The sequence below is a fragment of the Heterodontus francisci genome, chromosome 1, assembly GCF_036365525.1.
Source record: "Heterodontus francisci isolate sHetFra1 chromosome 1, sHetFra1.hap1, whole genome shotgun sequence".
Classification (NCBI taxonomy): domain Eukaryota; kingdom Metazoa; phylum Chordata; class Chondrichthyes; order Heterodontiformes; family Heterodontidae; genus Heterodontus; species Heterodontus francisci.
Genome location: NC_090371.1, coordinates 167288220 through 167305310, shown reverse-complemented (window position 1 = coordinate 167305310; position 17091 = coordinate 167288220). Strand labels below are relative to the sequence as shown.

Genomic DNA, 17091 nt, shown 5'->3' with positions numbered 1-17091 from the left:
AAGAGGGTTCAGAACAAATATGTTCTCACAAAGAAAAGGGATGGGTCTCACAGGTCTAGACACGCCTGGATGTCAAAGAGCGTACGAAGTAGGATGTCAGAAAAAGAAAGCTTATATCAGATGCCAAGAGCTCAATACAGAAAGACTAGAGGAGTATAGAAAATGCAGGGGTGAATGTATAAACAAAATTAAGAAAGCAAAGAGAAGGTATGAAAAAAATATTGCAAGTAAAATTAAGAAAAACACAAAGGTGTTTTATGAATATGTAGATATCAAGAGGATAACTAAAGGAAGAGTAGGGCCAATTAGAAACCAAAAAGTTAACTTTTGTGCGAAGGCGGAAGACATGGACATGGTTCTTAGTGAATACTTTGCGTCCGTTTTCACAAAAGAGAGGGATGAAGCAAACATTGTAGTTAAGGAGGAAGAGTGTGAACTATTGAATGCGATAAACATAGCAATGGAGGAAATATTAAGGTGTTTAGCGTCCTTGAAAGTGGATAAATCACCAGGCCTGTATGAAATGTACCCCAGGCTATTAAGGGAAGCAAGGAAAAAAGTAGCAGAAGCTCTGACCATCATTCTCCAATCCTCTCTGCTACAGGTGTTGTGCCAGAGGACTGGAGGACTGCCAGCGTACCGGTGTTTAAAAAGGGAGGAAAGGATAGACTGAATAATTACAGACCAGTGTCATGCAGGCCCCCACCTGCCAAGAATGAGACACGTATTTCGCCACATGAACATTAAAACTTAAAATTGTTGCTGGGAAGAAAAGAGGGCCTATCACAAGGAATTGCCAGGCCCCTTGCCGGAAAGACCTCTTTTGTAGACTAGCAGATAGTGTTGGAACAAAGGAACCAGTCCCTGCTCCCCCAATACGCAGAAAATGTGGTCAGACCAGTTTAGTCACATGACTAACTGGCTGTTGGAGTTTTTTGAATTTGAACTTGTTTTAAGAGAGTTATAAAACTCAAAAAGCTATTTGCTCCTGGACTGAGAACATCTCCTGTCTGCTCGCATCTCGCTCTCACCAGCTTCGGAAACCAGTGAAGACACATGAACCCCAACAGAGAAAAGTCTCCTACAGTGAACAAGGTTTAAGAAGAATACTGGGCCCCAACAAAAAGCAAGACTACCTACAATCAAGGACTCTACAGCGAGCTTGAAGCACAGTAAAAAAAAACATCTTCACAGATTGCCTCAAACCTCTCCAATATTTTTCTTCTGCTCTTTTCTGTCTCTATTTGCATGGGCTTATCGCATATGCATGCTAGAGTGGGGCGCGGTATGTATTCATAGGTGCTAACCGAATTAGAGTTTAAGTTCAATAAAATTTCACTTTTCTTCTTTAAACTTAAGAAAACCTGGTGTGCTGGTTTCTTTGCCTTATAATTGGAAAGCGGTGAACAAGGATTCTCCAAGGAGGAGCTCAAAACATGGTGTGTTTAAAAAACAAAAACCTGTTACAATAAGAGCAGGTGAAGGCTGAAAGAGACCCCTAGACGCCTTTCTCACCTGGTCATAACACCAGTTAAGTCAAACCTCAATAGTGGTCAAATTATTGGAGAAACGTCTGACAGATAGTATAAGTCATCATTTAGAAAGGCATGGATTATTCAAGGACAGTCAGCATGGATTTGTTAAGGGAAGCTTGTCTTTGACTAACAAGTGATTTGTTTTGTGGAAAGGAGAGTTGATGAGGGAGATGTTTAACATAGCCTACATGGATTTCAGCAATGCTTTTGATAAGGTCCCACGTGGCAGATTGATCAGTAAATTAAAAGCTCATGGGCTCTAAGGGAAAGCAGCAAGTTGCATCCAAAATTGGCTCAGTGGCAGGGAGCAAAGCATTATGGTTGACTGGTGTTTTTGTGGCTGGAAGGCTGTTTCCAGTGGGGTTCCACAGGGCTCAGTATTGGGTCCCTTGCTGTTCGTGGAATATATCAATCATTTAGACTTAAATGTCGGGGACATGATAAAGAAGTTTGCAGATGATACAAAAATTGGCCGTGTGGTTGATAGTGAGCAAGAAAGCTGCAGAATGCAGGAAGATATCAATAGAAACACACGAACATACAAATTAGGAGCAGGAGTAGGTCACTCGGCTACTCGAGCCTTCTCCGCCATTCAACAAGATCATGGCTGATCTGATTGTATCATCAACTCCATATTCCCGCCTACCCCCGATAACCTTTCACCCCCTTGCTTATCAGAAATCTATCTACCTCTGCCTTAAAAAATATTTAAAGACTCTGCTTCCACTGCCTTTTGAGGAAGAGAGTTCCAAAGACTCATGACAGTCTGAGAGAAATGATTTCTCCTCATCTCTGTCTTAAATGGGCAACCCTTTGTTTGAAAACAGTGACTCTAGTTCTAGATTCTCCCACAAGAGGAAACATCCTTTCCCCTTCCATCCTGTCAAGACCCCTTAGGATCTTATACGTTTCAATCAAGTCGCCTCTTACTCTTCTTAACTCCAGTGGATACAAGCCTTGCCTGTCCAACCTTTCCTCATACGACAACCCACCCATTTCATGTATTAGTCTGGTAAACCTTCTGTGAACTGCTACCAACACATTCACATACTTCCTTAAATAAGGAGACCAATCTTCTTTGGCCTCCTTATCTCGAGAGACAATGGATACGCGCCTGGAGGTGGTCAGTGGTTTGTGAAGCAGCGCCTGGAGTGACTATAAAGGCCAATTCTAGAGTGACAGGCTCTTCCACAGGTGCTGCACAGAAATTTGTTTGTCGGGGCTGTTGCACAGTTGGCTCTCCCCTTGTGCCTCTGTCTTTTTTCCTGCCAACTACTGTCTCTTCGACTCGCCACATTTTAGCCCTGTCTGTATGGCTGCCCGCCAGCTCTGGTGAACGCTGGCAACTGACTCCCACGACTTGTGATCAATGTCACAGGATTTCATGTCGCGTTTGCAGACGTCTTTAAAGCGGAGACATGGACGGCCGGTGGGTCTGATACCAGTGGCGAGCTCGCTGTACAATGTGTCTTTGGGGAACCTGCCATCTTCCATGCGGCTCACATGGCCAAGCCATCTCAAGCGCCGCTGACTCAGTAGTGTGTACAAGCTGGGGATGTTGGCTGCCTCGCGCCTTCTGTGTTGGAGATACGGTCCTGCCACCTGATGCCAAGTATTCTCCGGAGGCACCGAAGATGGAATGAATTGAGATGTCGCTCTTGGCTGACATACGTTGTCCAGGCCTCGCTGCCATAGAGCAAGGTACTGAGGACACAGGCCTGATACACTCGGACTTTTGTGTTCCGTGTCAGTGCGCCATTTTCCCACACTCTCTTGGTCAGTCTGGACATAGCAGTGGAAGCCTTTCCCATGCGCTTGTTGATTTCTGCATCGAGAGACAGGTTACTGGTGATAGTTGAGCCTAGGTAGGTGAACTATTGAACCACTTCCAGAGCATGGTCGCCAATATTGATGGATGGAGCATTTCTGACGTCCTGCCCCATGATGTTCGTTTTCTTGAGGCTGATGGTTAGGCCAAATTCATTGCAGGCAGCCGCAAACCTGTCGATGAGACTCTGCAGGCACTCTTCACTGTGAGATGTTAAAGCAGCATCGTCAGCAAAGAGGAGTTCCCTAATGAGGACTTTCTGTACTTTGGACTTCGCTCTTAGACGGGCAAGATTGAACAACCTGTCCCCTGATCTTGTGTGGAGGAAAATTCCTTCTTCAGAGGACTTCAATCAAGTCGCCTCTTACTCTTCTTAACTCCAGTGGATACAAGCCTAGCCTGTCCAACCTTTCCTCATACGACAACCCACCCATTTCATGTATTAGTCTAGTAAACCTTCTGTGAACTGCTACCAACACATTTACATACTTCCTTAAATAAGGAGACCAATACTGTACACAATTCTCCAGATGTGGTCTCACCAATGGCCTACATAACTGAAGCATAACCTCCCTACCTTTGTATTCAATTCCTCTCACAATAAATGATAACATTCTACTGGCTTTCCTAATTACTTGCTGTACCCCCATACCAACCTTTTGCATTTCATGCATTAAGACACCCAGATCCCTTTGCATCTCAGCTCTGCAATCTCTCTCCATTCGATAATATACTTCTTTTATATTCTTCCTGCCAAAATGGACAATTTCACATTTTCCTACATTATGCTCCATTTGCCAGATCTTTGCCCATTCACCTAACCTATCCCTATCCCTTTGTAGCCCCCTTATGTCCTCTTCACAACTTACTTTCCTACCTTTCTTTGTGTCATCAGCAAATTTAGCAACCATACCTTCAGTCCCTTCATCCAAGTCATTTGTATAAATTATAAAAAGTTGAGGCCCGAGCACTGATCCCTGTGGTACACCAGTCGTTACATCTTGCCAACCAGAAAATGACCCATTTATGCCTACTCTCTGTTTCCTGTTAGCTAGCCAATCTTCTATCCATGCCAATATGTTACCCCCTACACTATGAGCTTTTATTTTCCGCAATAACCTTTGATGTGGCACCTTATCAAATGCCTTCTGGAAATCTAAGTATAGTACATCCACCGGTTCCCCTTTATCCACAGCACATGTTACTTCTTCAAAGAACTCCAATAATTTGGTTCAACATGATTTTCCTTTCACAAAACCATGTTGACTCTGCCTGATTACCTTGAATTTTTCTAAATTTTCTCACCCTGCGATAACGTCTTTAATAATAGCTTCTAACATTTTCACTATGACAAATGTTAAGCTAACTAGTCTATAGTTTCCTGCTTTCTGTCTCTCTCCTTTTTTGATCAAAGGAGTTACATTGGCTATTTTCCAATCTAATGGAACCTTCCCCGAATCTCGGGAATTTTGGAAAATTAAAACCAACGCATCGACGCATCACTTGCCGCTTCTTTTAAGACCGTAGGATGAAGTCCATCAGGACCCGGGGACTTGTCAGCCCGCAGCTCCAACAATTTGCTCAGTACCACTTCCCTGGTGATTGTAATTTTCTTGAGTTCTTCCCTCCCTTCCATTTCCTGATTTACAGCTATTTCTGGGATGTTACTTGTATCCTCTATGTGGAGACCGATGCAAAATACCTGTTCTATTCATCCGCCATCTCCTTATTATCCATTATTAATTCCTCAGACTTACTTTCTATAGGACCAATATTCATTATTATAACTCTTTTCTTTTTAAAATATCATTAGAAACTCTTACTATCTGTTTTTATATTTCGAGCTGCCCGATGGGTAGAAAAGTGGCAAATGGAAGTCAATCCAGTGAAGCATGAGGTAATGCATTTGCGACGGTAAACAAGGCATGGAAATACACAATAAATGGTAGGATTCTGAAAAGTGCAGAGGAGCAGAGGATCCTTGGAGTGTATGTCCACAGATCCCTGAAGGTAACAAAAGGTAAATAAGGTGATCAAGAAGGCATACGGGATATTTTCTTTGATTAGCCAAGGCCTAGAATATAAGAGCGGGGAGGTTATGCTAGAACTGTATAAAACACTAATTAGACTGCTGCTAGAGTATTGTATGAGGTTCTGGTCACATTAGAGTAAGGATGTGATCGTATTAGAAAGGGTACAGAAAATATTCACAAGGATATTACCAGGAATGGAGAATTTTAACTATAAGGAAAGATTGGAGAGGTTGGGCTTGTTTTCTTTGGAACAGAGGAGGCGAAGGGGAGATTTAATTGAGGTGTATAAAGTTAGGATGGACTTGGGAAGAGTGAATAAGAAGAATCTATTGCCATTAGCAGTGAGGTCAATAACCAGGGACACAGATTTAAAGTAATTGATGGAAAAATTAGAACTGAGTTGAGGAATATAATTTTAACCCTGAGGTGTGCTGGGGGTCTCAAACTCAATTCCTGAAAGGATGGTGGGGGCAGAAATCCTTATTGCATTTTTAAAAATCACTTGGATATGCACTTAAGGTGCCATAGCATACATGGCTATGGAGCAAGAGCTAGAAGATGGGATTAGACTGGATAGCTCTTTTATGGCCAGCACAGACATGATGGGTTGAATGGTTTCCTTCTGTGCTATAAATCTTTCTATGTTTCTCCGGCTGACTGAAGTGTTGCTTCTTTCAACTGGATGATTTCCAGGTCGACAGCATTGGTTTGGCCTCAACTGGAGTATTGGCCGGAATTTTAAGGTGGACGGATGGGAGCCGGACTCTGACGTGAAAGTCAGTGGCGAATCAGATTCCGCCTAGCCTGGGGATCCATCCCGCATTTTATGGGTCCCCGAGTTTTAATTGTCCTGAGGCGGGACTTCCACCCACTTGAGGGAGGAGGTCCCGCCTCAGTGAGCTGGCGGCCAATCAGCGGGCCGGCAGCTTAGTCCCAGCAGTGCCACTGGGAGCGGTGGCCACTGCTGGGACTGCAGCCCAGCCGGCGCCATGGATCGAGGAGGGAAGGTAAGTCGAGGCATGCCTCACCAGGGGGATCGGTCCTTCCCTGGTGAGGCTAGGGTGGTCATTTGTGGGGAGGGGGGTGTCTTGGGTCCTGGGAGTGTGTTGGGAGGTGGGGGCGGCCCTCAATCAGGCACCCTCTGCCCGACTGCCATGCCACCCGCCCCGGGACGCAGAAAGGCCGGCAGCTATCCCTGGGCGGCCTTTCACATCCCCAGCACACCTGCTTGCCACGGGTAAAATACCACTTAAGGGTCTTGATTGGCTTCAGGTGGGTGGGCGGGCAGTTTCCCAACCCCCTTCCCCCGCCTGACCACCGTAAACTTGTCCGGAGGCTGAAGAGGAGCAAGTAGGCCTCCTGGAGCCTGCCACTCAATTTTACGCTGCCCCCACGCCACCGTATTTTTAAAAAACTTGGATATGCACGTTTTGGTAAAAGATGGGTATTCTGTTGAGTAGTGCCAAAAATAGTTCCTGTTGAGAGGTTCAATGCCTTTCTTCAGCAAAGAAAGCAATTTACAAGTGAAGCACATTTAACAGACAGAATACAGCATATGTAAGCATGCATGCCCTCACTGCACTGTACTACAATATTTTTTAAATGTCTTTTTGATATATATATTTCTTGCACCCACCTAAGCTTGAATGTTAATTTGATTGGCTTTCTTTTGGCATCTGACCTCAGATGGGTCCTCCCTTTCATCAGGCCTGAAACCCTTGTTTCTCTGGCACGTAGTTGTTTCCCTTATCTGTCTGTTCCCACACACTATCAGTCTGTTTTTTATGTGAAAATTGAAAAACAACAGCTATGTCTTAATAGCTCTTTTGTCTTTCAAACTTCCACAGCAAAAGGTTTTCTTTCTGGCAGACTTGTCATGGTTTAGTTACATTTACAACTTAATTAAACAAGCACCTTATCTTGCAGCATTGTTTTTCAATCCATATGCTAGCTTATCCTGCTGTTAAGCTAATTTTCCAACTTCCCAGGTGCCTCTCTGCTTCGTTTACCCCGTGTTCCAATAGCACCTGAAGTGCTGCTACTGACAGAGCTACGGACCAAGAGCTGGAAAGTGGAATCAGGCTGGATAGCTCTTCACAGAATCACAGAATCAAAGAATTGTTACAGTGTCTGCACCAGTTCTCCGAAAGAGCAATTTGCTCCGTTCAATTCCCCTACCTTCTCCCCGTAACCCTGCACATTCATCCTTTTCATATAACAGTCTAATTCCCTTTTGAATACTTCAATTGAACCTGCCTCCACCACACTTTCAGGCAGTGTATTCAAGACCATAACCACTCTCTGCGTGAAAAAAGTTTTCCCTCATGTCACTTTTGCTTCTCTTACCATATACTTTAAATCTGTGCTCTCTCATTCTTGATTCTTTCACAAGTGGGAACAATTTCTCTCTATCGACTCTGTCCAGATCCCTCATGATTTTGAATACCTCTATCAAATCACCTCCCAGCTTTCTCTTCTCCAATCTATCTTCATAACTGAAGTTCCTCATCCCTGGAACCATTCTCATGAATCTTTTCTGCACTCTCTCCACTGCCCTCACGTCTTTCCTTAAGTGTGGTGCCCAAAACTGGACGCAATACTCCAGCTGAGGCCAAACTCGTGTCTTATACAAGTTCAACATAACTTCTTTGCTTTTGTACTCTATGCCCCTATTAATAAGGGCCAGGATACTGTATGCTTTATTAACCACTCTCTCAACCTGCCCTGCCACCTTCAATAACGTATGCACATACACACCCAGGTCCCCCTGCTCCTGCACCCCATTTAGATTTGTACCCTTTATTTTATATTGTCTCTCCATGTTCTTCCTACCAAAATGAATCATTTCACATTTCTCTGCATTGAAATTCATCTGCCACCTGTCTGCCCATTACACCAACTTGTCTATATCCTTTTGGAGTTCTGCACTATCCTCCTCACAGTTCACAATGCTTCTAATTTTCGTATTATCTGCAAACTTTGAAATTGTGCCCTGTACACCAAGGTCTAGGTCATTAATATATATCAGGAAAAGCAAAGGTCCCAACACTGACCCCTGGAGAACTCCACTACAAACCATCCCCTGGGCTTATATTTATACCCTTTATTGAACAAGGGTGTAATGTTTGCAATTCTCTCGTCCTCTGGCACCAGCCCTGAGTCTAAGGGAGACTGAAAAATTATGGCCAGTGCCTTTGCGATTTCCACCCTTAGTTCCCTCAGTATGCTTGGATGCATCTCATCCAGTCCTGGTGTTTTATCCGCTTTAAGTACAGACAGCCTATCTAATACATCCTCTTTATCAATTTTAAACCTTTCTAGTGTCTGAATTACCTCCTCTTTCACCATTGCCTGGGTTCCATCTTCTTCCTTGGTAAAGATAGGTGCAAAGTATTCATTTAATACCTCAGCTATGCCCTCTGCTTCCATGTGTAGATCCCCTTTCTGGTCCCTAATCGGCCCCACTCCTCCTTTAAGCACACTTTTACTATTTCTTTCTCGACTGGAACAGAAACAATAGACAAAATGGCCTCCTTCTGTGCCATTTTCTATGTTTCTATGTGCAGGAAGGAGGCTGGTAAGATTAGCTCCAATCATTGGTCTTCCTTCTCCTCAACCGTGGGTGCAGAGGGGGTAACCAGTGACACTGAGATCATCGGTCCAGTCAGTTGTTGGGTTGTCAGAAGGGTTACAGTGTATTTCCCTCATTGTTTCTCTGCCTGGTTGGGGTGACAGGGGTTGGTTGTTACATTAGTCTGCAGAATAATGGCTCATTTTCTGACATTAGGAACACCTATTATTGTACCTATTATTTAACCACGTTCCTCCTGCATTTTTTCAATCTACCATCTCTTCCACGGGCAATACTGTTTCTCAATGTGAAGCCTTGGGCATATGGTCTTTTCAGGTTTTCCAGGCCTGGATTGCAGCCTCCAAGATATAAATCTATGGAGTAGTTTTGTTAACACGTACGCTAAGGGTGGCCTTTACTAGCAGATGCGATTGAGACAAAAAAGCCTGTTTGGAGTCCCTAGTCAGTGCTCATTGCTCTCGGGTCTGTGTCAATTTGTGCAATTCCTAGTCTATTTGCAAAAACCTGCTGATGTTCTTGTGTTTCTTGTTCACACTAATAATATAACATGGTCCAAACACAAGACACCTGATAATTTTAATGTCCTGTAAACAGCTGACAGTGGCATAAATTATTGAATCTAGGGAGATCTTAATCATATGTTGATATGCTGTCCATATCATCCTTTTCTGAGCAACCTTATTTATTTCTCGGTTAACTGCACCAAAACCACCAATTGGAGACCATTGCTTTCTCTAATTGGTTCTAATTCTCAGGCTGAAGACTATTTCAGAAGTTAATGGTCTCTCCTCCTGAGATATGCTAATCACATGATTGAGTGGGTTACATCTGACAACAGTAGTGACAACCTCAACAGGCCTCAGTAATCCTCATTTATCTCCAAAATCCCTAAAATGGACAATCGCCCTAATTTTCCTTGTCTTCTAAATTATGTTTGACCTAAAATCTATCTCTTGTCCATCTCCCCTAGCTTGAGTGACTGCAATCACTACCATCTAATTAGCCCATAACTCACCTTTAAGTTAATGTGCGGCCAACCAAATTTGTTGAATAGCACATAGCCTCTCACTAAGCCCCTCTGCAGCAACGGAGTTGAGTCTAGTGTCCCATTTTTCTCCAAAAGTATATCTCTCCCTTTATTTTTATTCTGACTCAGTAGTCCCTGGGTAGTTGCAGTTTTTGGTACCAACAGCAGACCCTCCAATGTGACATCAGCCAGGTGTCCTTTTAATCTCTTTCATCTCTCAATTTCCATCTTTTTTGTCTAACTGCCCCTCATTTTCCTCTGCTTTCCACTTTTATCTTTTGTTAAAAAGGTTCCTCACTTTAAATGCAAACAAGTCAGCCGCAAACATAAGTGTCTTGTTTGCCAACTTATGCCTCCATCTTAACTCCATACTTGATACTCAACCAATTTTAGTCACCTTATAAGCCTCATCATTCTCTACAATCTTACAGACCATTTCAAACAGCTTCTCAAATCCCTTTAGTTTATTTTCCAAAATGTTGTGAATACTTGCCATAATCACTTGTATTTAAAAATACAACTGGAATTGAAAACGCGTCTTTATGTAACTAAATTAAGCCTGCTGACTTCTAACTTATTTTAAATGTTTGATGTTATTCCAACACAAAACATTGATTAATCACATCCTGCACAGGTCAACAATTGGTAATTGATTTGGATGCGACACCACAGATGTGAATCATTGATTAGTTTATTAAAAATCACAAACATATGCTGACAATATTAATAGATGAAACTGCTTGCGGAACATTGTTTACCCTTGACCAGAGATCGACGAGGTTAATTTTCACAAAACCTCGAGGCGATCAGTTTGTTTCCAGATTTAACAATCATCCAGCTGTCTCCCATATACTTTTTTGTTGCATTATACAAGCGTGCATTATCTGGATCGCTGATGTCCTAGCAGAAAACCATCTTCATTGCATTTAGAGATGCAGGTATTTCACACAAACTCCACAATTGTCAGGTATCCATGGGGTACTATGCTTCGGTCAAAGTGATGCAGCTAGTCCTCGAAAAGCTCCAGCTATTTTCTTAGCAAAAATGGAAATGCATGGAATTGACATGGGTTGGAAATTTGTTGGGAAATTGGAGACAGAACAGGGATATAGGATACATATCCTGATTGGCAGGATGCGACAAGTGGTGTTCTGTAGGGATCCGCACAGATTTTCACCATGTTTATAAACGAATTGGATAAAGGAATAGAGTTGTAAATCTAAGATTGCAGAGGATATTAAGATGGGAGGCAAAGGAAGTAAAGCAGGAAATTACAAGAACACAGACAGATTAAATGAGTCTACAAAACTTGCAAATGGACTTCAATCTGCTGGTGGGAGGTCATCCAAATTAAATTTGAGACGATCAGTATTTTCTGAATGGAAAGATATTAGGAACGATGGGAGGATCAGAGAGATTTGGATGTACATGTACACAAATCATTAAAAGCTGGTGGCCAAGTACAAAAAGCATTGTAAAAGGCTAATGAGATGTTGGTCTTTTAGCTGAAGGGGGTTGGAATACAAAGAGGAGGAAGTTATGCTTCAGTTGTATTGAACCTTGGTCAGACCCCATCTGGAGTACTGTGGTCAGTTCTGAGTACTGCACATTAGGGAGAGTGGGCACAGTGCAGATGCAGGACTTGAAATGTTAAATTACATAGACAGATTTCATAAATTGACTTGTACACCCAAATACAGAAGACTGAGAGGTGATCTGTGGTGATTAAATTGATAAAAGGATTAGATTGGGTAGAGAGAAATGATTTCCTCTGTTGGGTGAATCCAGGCCATGGGGGAAATAATTTTAAAATTAGAGTTAGGCTATTCAGGAGTGAAATCGGGAAGCACTCACACCCCCCCCCCCCCCCCCCCAGAGTAGTAGAAATGTGGAACCTCCCTACCAAAAAGCTGTGGATGCTGTGCCAGGTGAAGCTGTCAAGATTCAATAAGATCTTTGTTAGGTAAGTGTATTAAGGGATATGGAACAAAGGTGGGTAAATGGAATGCAGATACAAATCAGCCATGATCTAAGTGAATGACTGAATAGGTTCAAGGAGCTGAATAGCCTATTCCTGTTCTTATGCAACTATTTCTTTTTTGCCATATCCATAGGTTACAGAACATTACGAAAATATTAACACAAAAGCAAAATACTGCAGATGCTAGAAATCTGAAATAAAAACAAAATGCTGGAAATACGCAGTAGGTCTGGCAGCATCTGAGGAGAAATGTTTCAGGTCTGTGACCTATCATCAGACCAAACTACATCATGATTTTCCAAACAGATGTTTTTGGAACTTTTGCTGTTTAACACCTGAAGAGTCTTGGGTCTCACTCATTTGGTTCATTGAATATCAATTGCAGCTAATGGAATAAACACTGCAGACTTCACTTACAAACTAACCATACATAGCTGAATTTTTAAAGCATTAAAAATTTATTATGTATTTTTCTGATCATCTGGAGAAAGTTTGAGGCAACAATTGTGCAGTACAGATTTCTAAAGCAAAGAAATAACATGTACAATATACAGTAGCTGCACTTACACCAATTCAGATCACAATTTTCCAAGAATTATTTTGTCACTGTACAGAAATACTCTCTAGTTGTAGTTGAGCCTTTGATTTAACTCAATACAACTTCATAGATCTGGACTTAAAACAAAAAAGCTGCATATAGGGCTTTATATGATTAGAAATAAGGCTGTTGCCTCTGGAATGTTGAACATACGAGTTAAGCTCCAGAGATTAGATGAACAAGTGCTTTTCACGTGCAATTTTTTTTCTGCTAAAGCTTTCCAAACACAGTATATTAGATATGAATACTCTCAAGGTGAACTAGGATTGTGATATGGGGCCCAATGGGCAATAAAGGAATATCCCGTTCAATGCTAAGTTTCTACAGCAGCAGCCCTAGTTCCTGAAATTCTACATGCCCTCCCCAAATACAGCAATTCTTGTTCAGTTGTAGGTGATGGTCCACTGCTTCACACAAGCATCATGGGAAGTTGTCACCAGAGTGTGTTCATCCAACCAAGCGACAGAGCTAACGTGATATAATCGATGAGTATCTAAGGAAAAAAAACAAAAGCTTATATATAAATTCCCACAAGATTGGGGAGTTTTGCAATAAATCAAGGCAACATAATAGTTCACATTACAGAAAAATTCAAAGTACTACTTCAGGTACATGAACTTACCTAAAATTATGTTTTGTAACTTTCAATTCAAGGCAAAAGAGTTGGTACTCAAAAAAAAAATCACATTAAAAGCAAATAGTTGCTGTAGCAGTGTTCTGAACTATCAAGCAAATAAAAACACTTACTTAGCAATAAACATACTATGTCATTTACTCATTTAAAAATTGATTTTTTGTCTTCATGTTCCTCTTGCACATTGCAGCAAGTCTAAATTTAAAACTGGATGTGTAGCAGGTCACATGCATCTAGTACAATCCAGATTTTTCATTTTTTTAAAAAGCAAGTGGGTCCGTCTAAATACAACTGCACGCCTTCACCAAACTGTACATTTTGGACAGCAAATTTCTCCACAAAATGAAAGTACCTCATTTTAACAAAAGCATGCAGTAATCCATTTTGCTAAGTAATGTCATTGGTAGAATCCCAAGGGTGGAGCCTGAATTAGTCAAAAATCCGTGGACATCTGACATTCAACCCGCAACACAGGTTTGCGCAACCTTATTAATCATCAGAATATGGCAATAGATGTCATTAGATAAATATGGGTAGCCTCCCCAAAGTGCACTTGAGATTGTGGTTAGCTTACAATTCAAGTTTCTGCTAAAATTAATTTGTATAATCACAAAAATAAAATCTACCATGAGCAATCGGAGTGTAACAGAACTTAATTGTTTCTTTGAATTTTCATTCCTAACTATTCCTTGATGTATTTAAGAGCGATAACCTGATACTGTTTTATTAGTACAGCTGTAAATGGGTTTTATTAGCAAAAATAAGAACTTTTAACGTGTGTCCAGCTCTCTACTTATGAATAACCGATTTAAAATGACTGAAAATGAATTAAAGAACGATACTGAACCGTTTAATAGTTTGATTGGTGTAAACACGTCAGTTTTAGTAAATTTAAAGGTTTTTTTTTATTCTTTCATGGGATGTGGGCGTCGCAGGCCAGGCCAGCATTTATTGCCCATCCCTATTTGCCCTTGAACTGAGTGGCTTGCTAGGCCATTTCAAGGGCATGTAAGAGTCAACCACATTGCTGTGGATCTGGAGTCACATGTAGGCTAGACCAGGTAAGGACAGCAGATTTCTTTCCCTAAAGGACATTAGTGAACCAGATGGGTTTTTACAACAATCGACAATGGTTTCATGGCCATCATTAGACTTAAATTCCAGATTTATTAATTGAATTCAAATTCCACCTTCTGCTGTGGAGGGATTCGAACCCATGTCCCCAGAGCAATATCTGGGTCTCTGGGTTACTAATCCAGTGACAATACCAGTACGCCACTGCCTCCCCACAATATAAAACAATTTAAAATGTGCCTACATCTATAAGAAAATGAATGCTATTTGAAGAATTTTCCCAAACCAGTGCAACTGGCAAAAGTTTAGCTAATGGCCATGCATGAGAAACTTGGTCAAATATTTTTTGGAAGTCTTAAGTGCAGCATGTCTTAAGGCTTTCTAAATTCCATTTATGATGTTATTTCTTGAAAGGTCAAGCAGCATCTTCTTCTAAACTTATGGATACAGTTTACTGTATTATTCTACAGAATCCTCAAGCATGTAGTCCTCAATCCTTTAATCGGTTCCATTATTATACCTAACCATTTTCTGCAAACTATATTTTCTTTTGTAAAAATTGAGGGGATGAATTTCCTTGGATATACTGTTTTTCTGGGGTTTCTGTGGTTCTTCTGCCAATGTCATGGCAGATGAGCAAGACTACCCTTGTGGAAATTCACCCTCTTAAGATTGTTTTCCTGAGGTAGGAAGCAAGATATTCAGTGCTGGAAAACAATGAAATAAAGTACCACCTATTTTATTTTGAAAAAACAGCATTAAGCTCAAATGGCTAGTCAATACTTAAGTTCTAAAATGTTGTTTAAAAATAAGGCACTTTGTCAGCTGGGTGATACAATGGTGTAAGTACATTGTTCTTGCATATCTAAGACTGGTTAGTCATTGCTCAGTTGGTCATAATGTCTTGTGTGTTGAGTTCTGGCAGTATCAATCCAGATCGCCACAAAGACTGCCGACAGTGCAAATAAGCAGTCACTTAGGAGACCAAAATGAAAGCTGGTGTGGGATGCAGAAATAATCAGTATATACTACAATAAGTGCTTTTCTCAGGTTGGAGCCAAAATCTACTGTCGTCGCAGTGTTCTGCTGACATAGATCGGACAAAGGAGTGACTGATGGAGACAACGGGTGAGAAAAGTGATGTCAACATCTAACAATGCTAACATCCATTCAATCATAGCAGACTCAATTCAAACCCCTCACAATTAAAAAAAGGCATATTCTGAAGTGCGTTATAATTACCTGGGATTTTGAATCTTTTATTTGGATCATTCAGGGTCCAGATAAAGACTAACCCATCCATCCCACCAGTTGCAAAGTGCTGATTGTCTGGAGACCATCCTACACAGACAACTTTAGCGTGATGTCCATGGTAGCTATTTTCCTCCTAGTAAAATACAGGCATTGTTAAAATACAGCTCAGTTCCTCCCTCCCTCCCAATATAGAATATTTTTATATGACTAGAAATAAAATCAATCTTTCACTGACAAATTTCTGAACATAACCAATACTAAAATGTATAAGAGTGTCTACTTGAATGTAGAAGAGTGTAGAAAAGCTCTAGCAGTTTAATAATATTCTCAACACTGAAGTTTCTTACTCTGATGGAAGTCTAAAATGGATAGAAACAAGATTTGCCATCATCCATAATCAAGGTTTTTTTCTGCTGGGGGGCAGCATGGCAAACAGATCAGATGCACAAGTGGGAGTGAAATTGGTCAGTAGGGCCTGAACTGGCACCAGAATTTACTGTGGAACATAGCAGAATACTATCTATATTTCTGAATTTCCTTTTCACAAAGATTCATCATTCCCGATCTCCTAAAGTATTGCATCGCTCTATGGAGTACTTCGAGCGGCAGATTATCAAGGAGTGGTCCTATACAAATCATTAAAAACAAAATCAGAGTACCTGACATTGTTAGATACTTGCATTTAAAAGTTTCCAAGCTAAACTACTGAGAAACCATACATGTAGCCTTTGTTTGTCTTTCTGCACTAACTAGGGACACGGGTGGCGCAGTGGTTAGCACCGCAGCCTCACAGCTCCAGCGACCCGGGTTCAATTCTGGGTACTGCCTGTGTGGAGTTTGCAAGTTCTCCCTGTGTCTGCGTGGGTTTCCTCCAGGTGCTCCGGTTTCCTCCTACATGCCAAAGACTTGCAGGTTGCTAGGTTAATTGGCCATTATAAATTGCTCCTAGTATAGGTAGGTGGTAGGGAAATATAGGGACAGGTGGGGATGTGGTAGGAATATGGGATTAGTGTAGGATTAGTATAAATGGGTGGTTGATGGTCGGCACAGACTCGGTGGGCCGAAGGGCCTGTTTCAGTGCTGTATCTCTAAACTAAACTAAACATGTATCTTGAGAAACTATTTAACAAGGCTGCCTCAGCTGGGTGTACGATTGTTAGCACATGGTCTTCTTACTGGAATGTGAATGTGGTTTCTATTAATGGGATGAAAGTTTTATCTACTGGGTGCACAAGATCAACAAGTAGGTTGAGGGAGCATGTCTCAGCCTACAACAAAGCCTCAATATGGGAATGGTCAAGTACCTCTGGCTTGATCCCACCAGTAGTATCTTCTGCCATTGCTGGAGGCAATTTTTGCAAGACTTCGTTGAGAATTCAAAACAGATCCAACCTGCTTTCAACTCAAACTTTACCTGAGCAAATCATTACATCAGTCACCATGTATATTGCTCAAGATCTCCATTACTAGAAATTGTCTAGGTCACCTATTTCCCATAGCACATTATATACAAGCACAACTAAAATACTGGTGTG

At 41.5% G+C, this 17091-nt stretch overlaps 1 protein-coding gene across 1 annotated transcript in view; it reads right to left on the bottom strand.

Annotated features, from left to right (window-relative positions):
• Positions 1 to 10688: 10688 nt before the first annotated feature.
• Positions 10689 to 17091, bottom strand: part of wdr1 (WD repeat domain 1) — a 78176-nt gene continuing 71773 nt past the window's right edge. Inside the window, exons 14-15 of the mRNA XM_068038069.1 lie at positions 15545 to 15689; positions 10689 to 13087 (exon numbers count right to left, since the gene is read on the bottom strand). Of these exons, the coding sequence (XP_067894170.1) occupies positions 12978 to 13087; positions 15545 to 15689 (255 nt within the window). The 3' untranslated portion in view covers positions 10689 to 12977. The remainder of the gene's footprint in view (positions 13088 to 15544; positions 15690 to 17091) is intronic.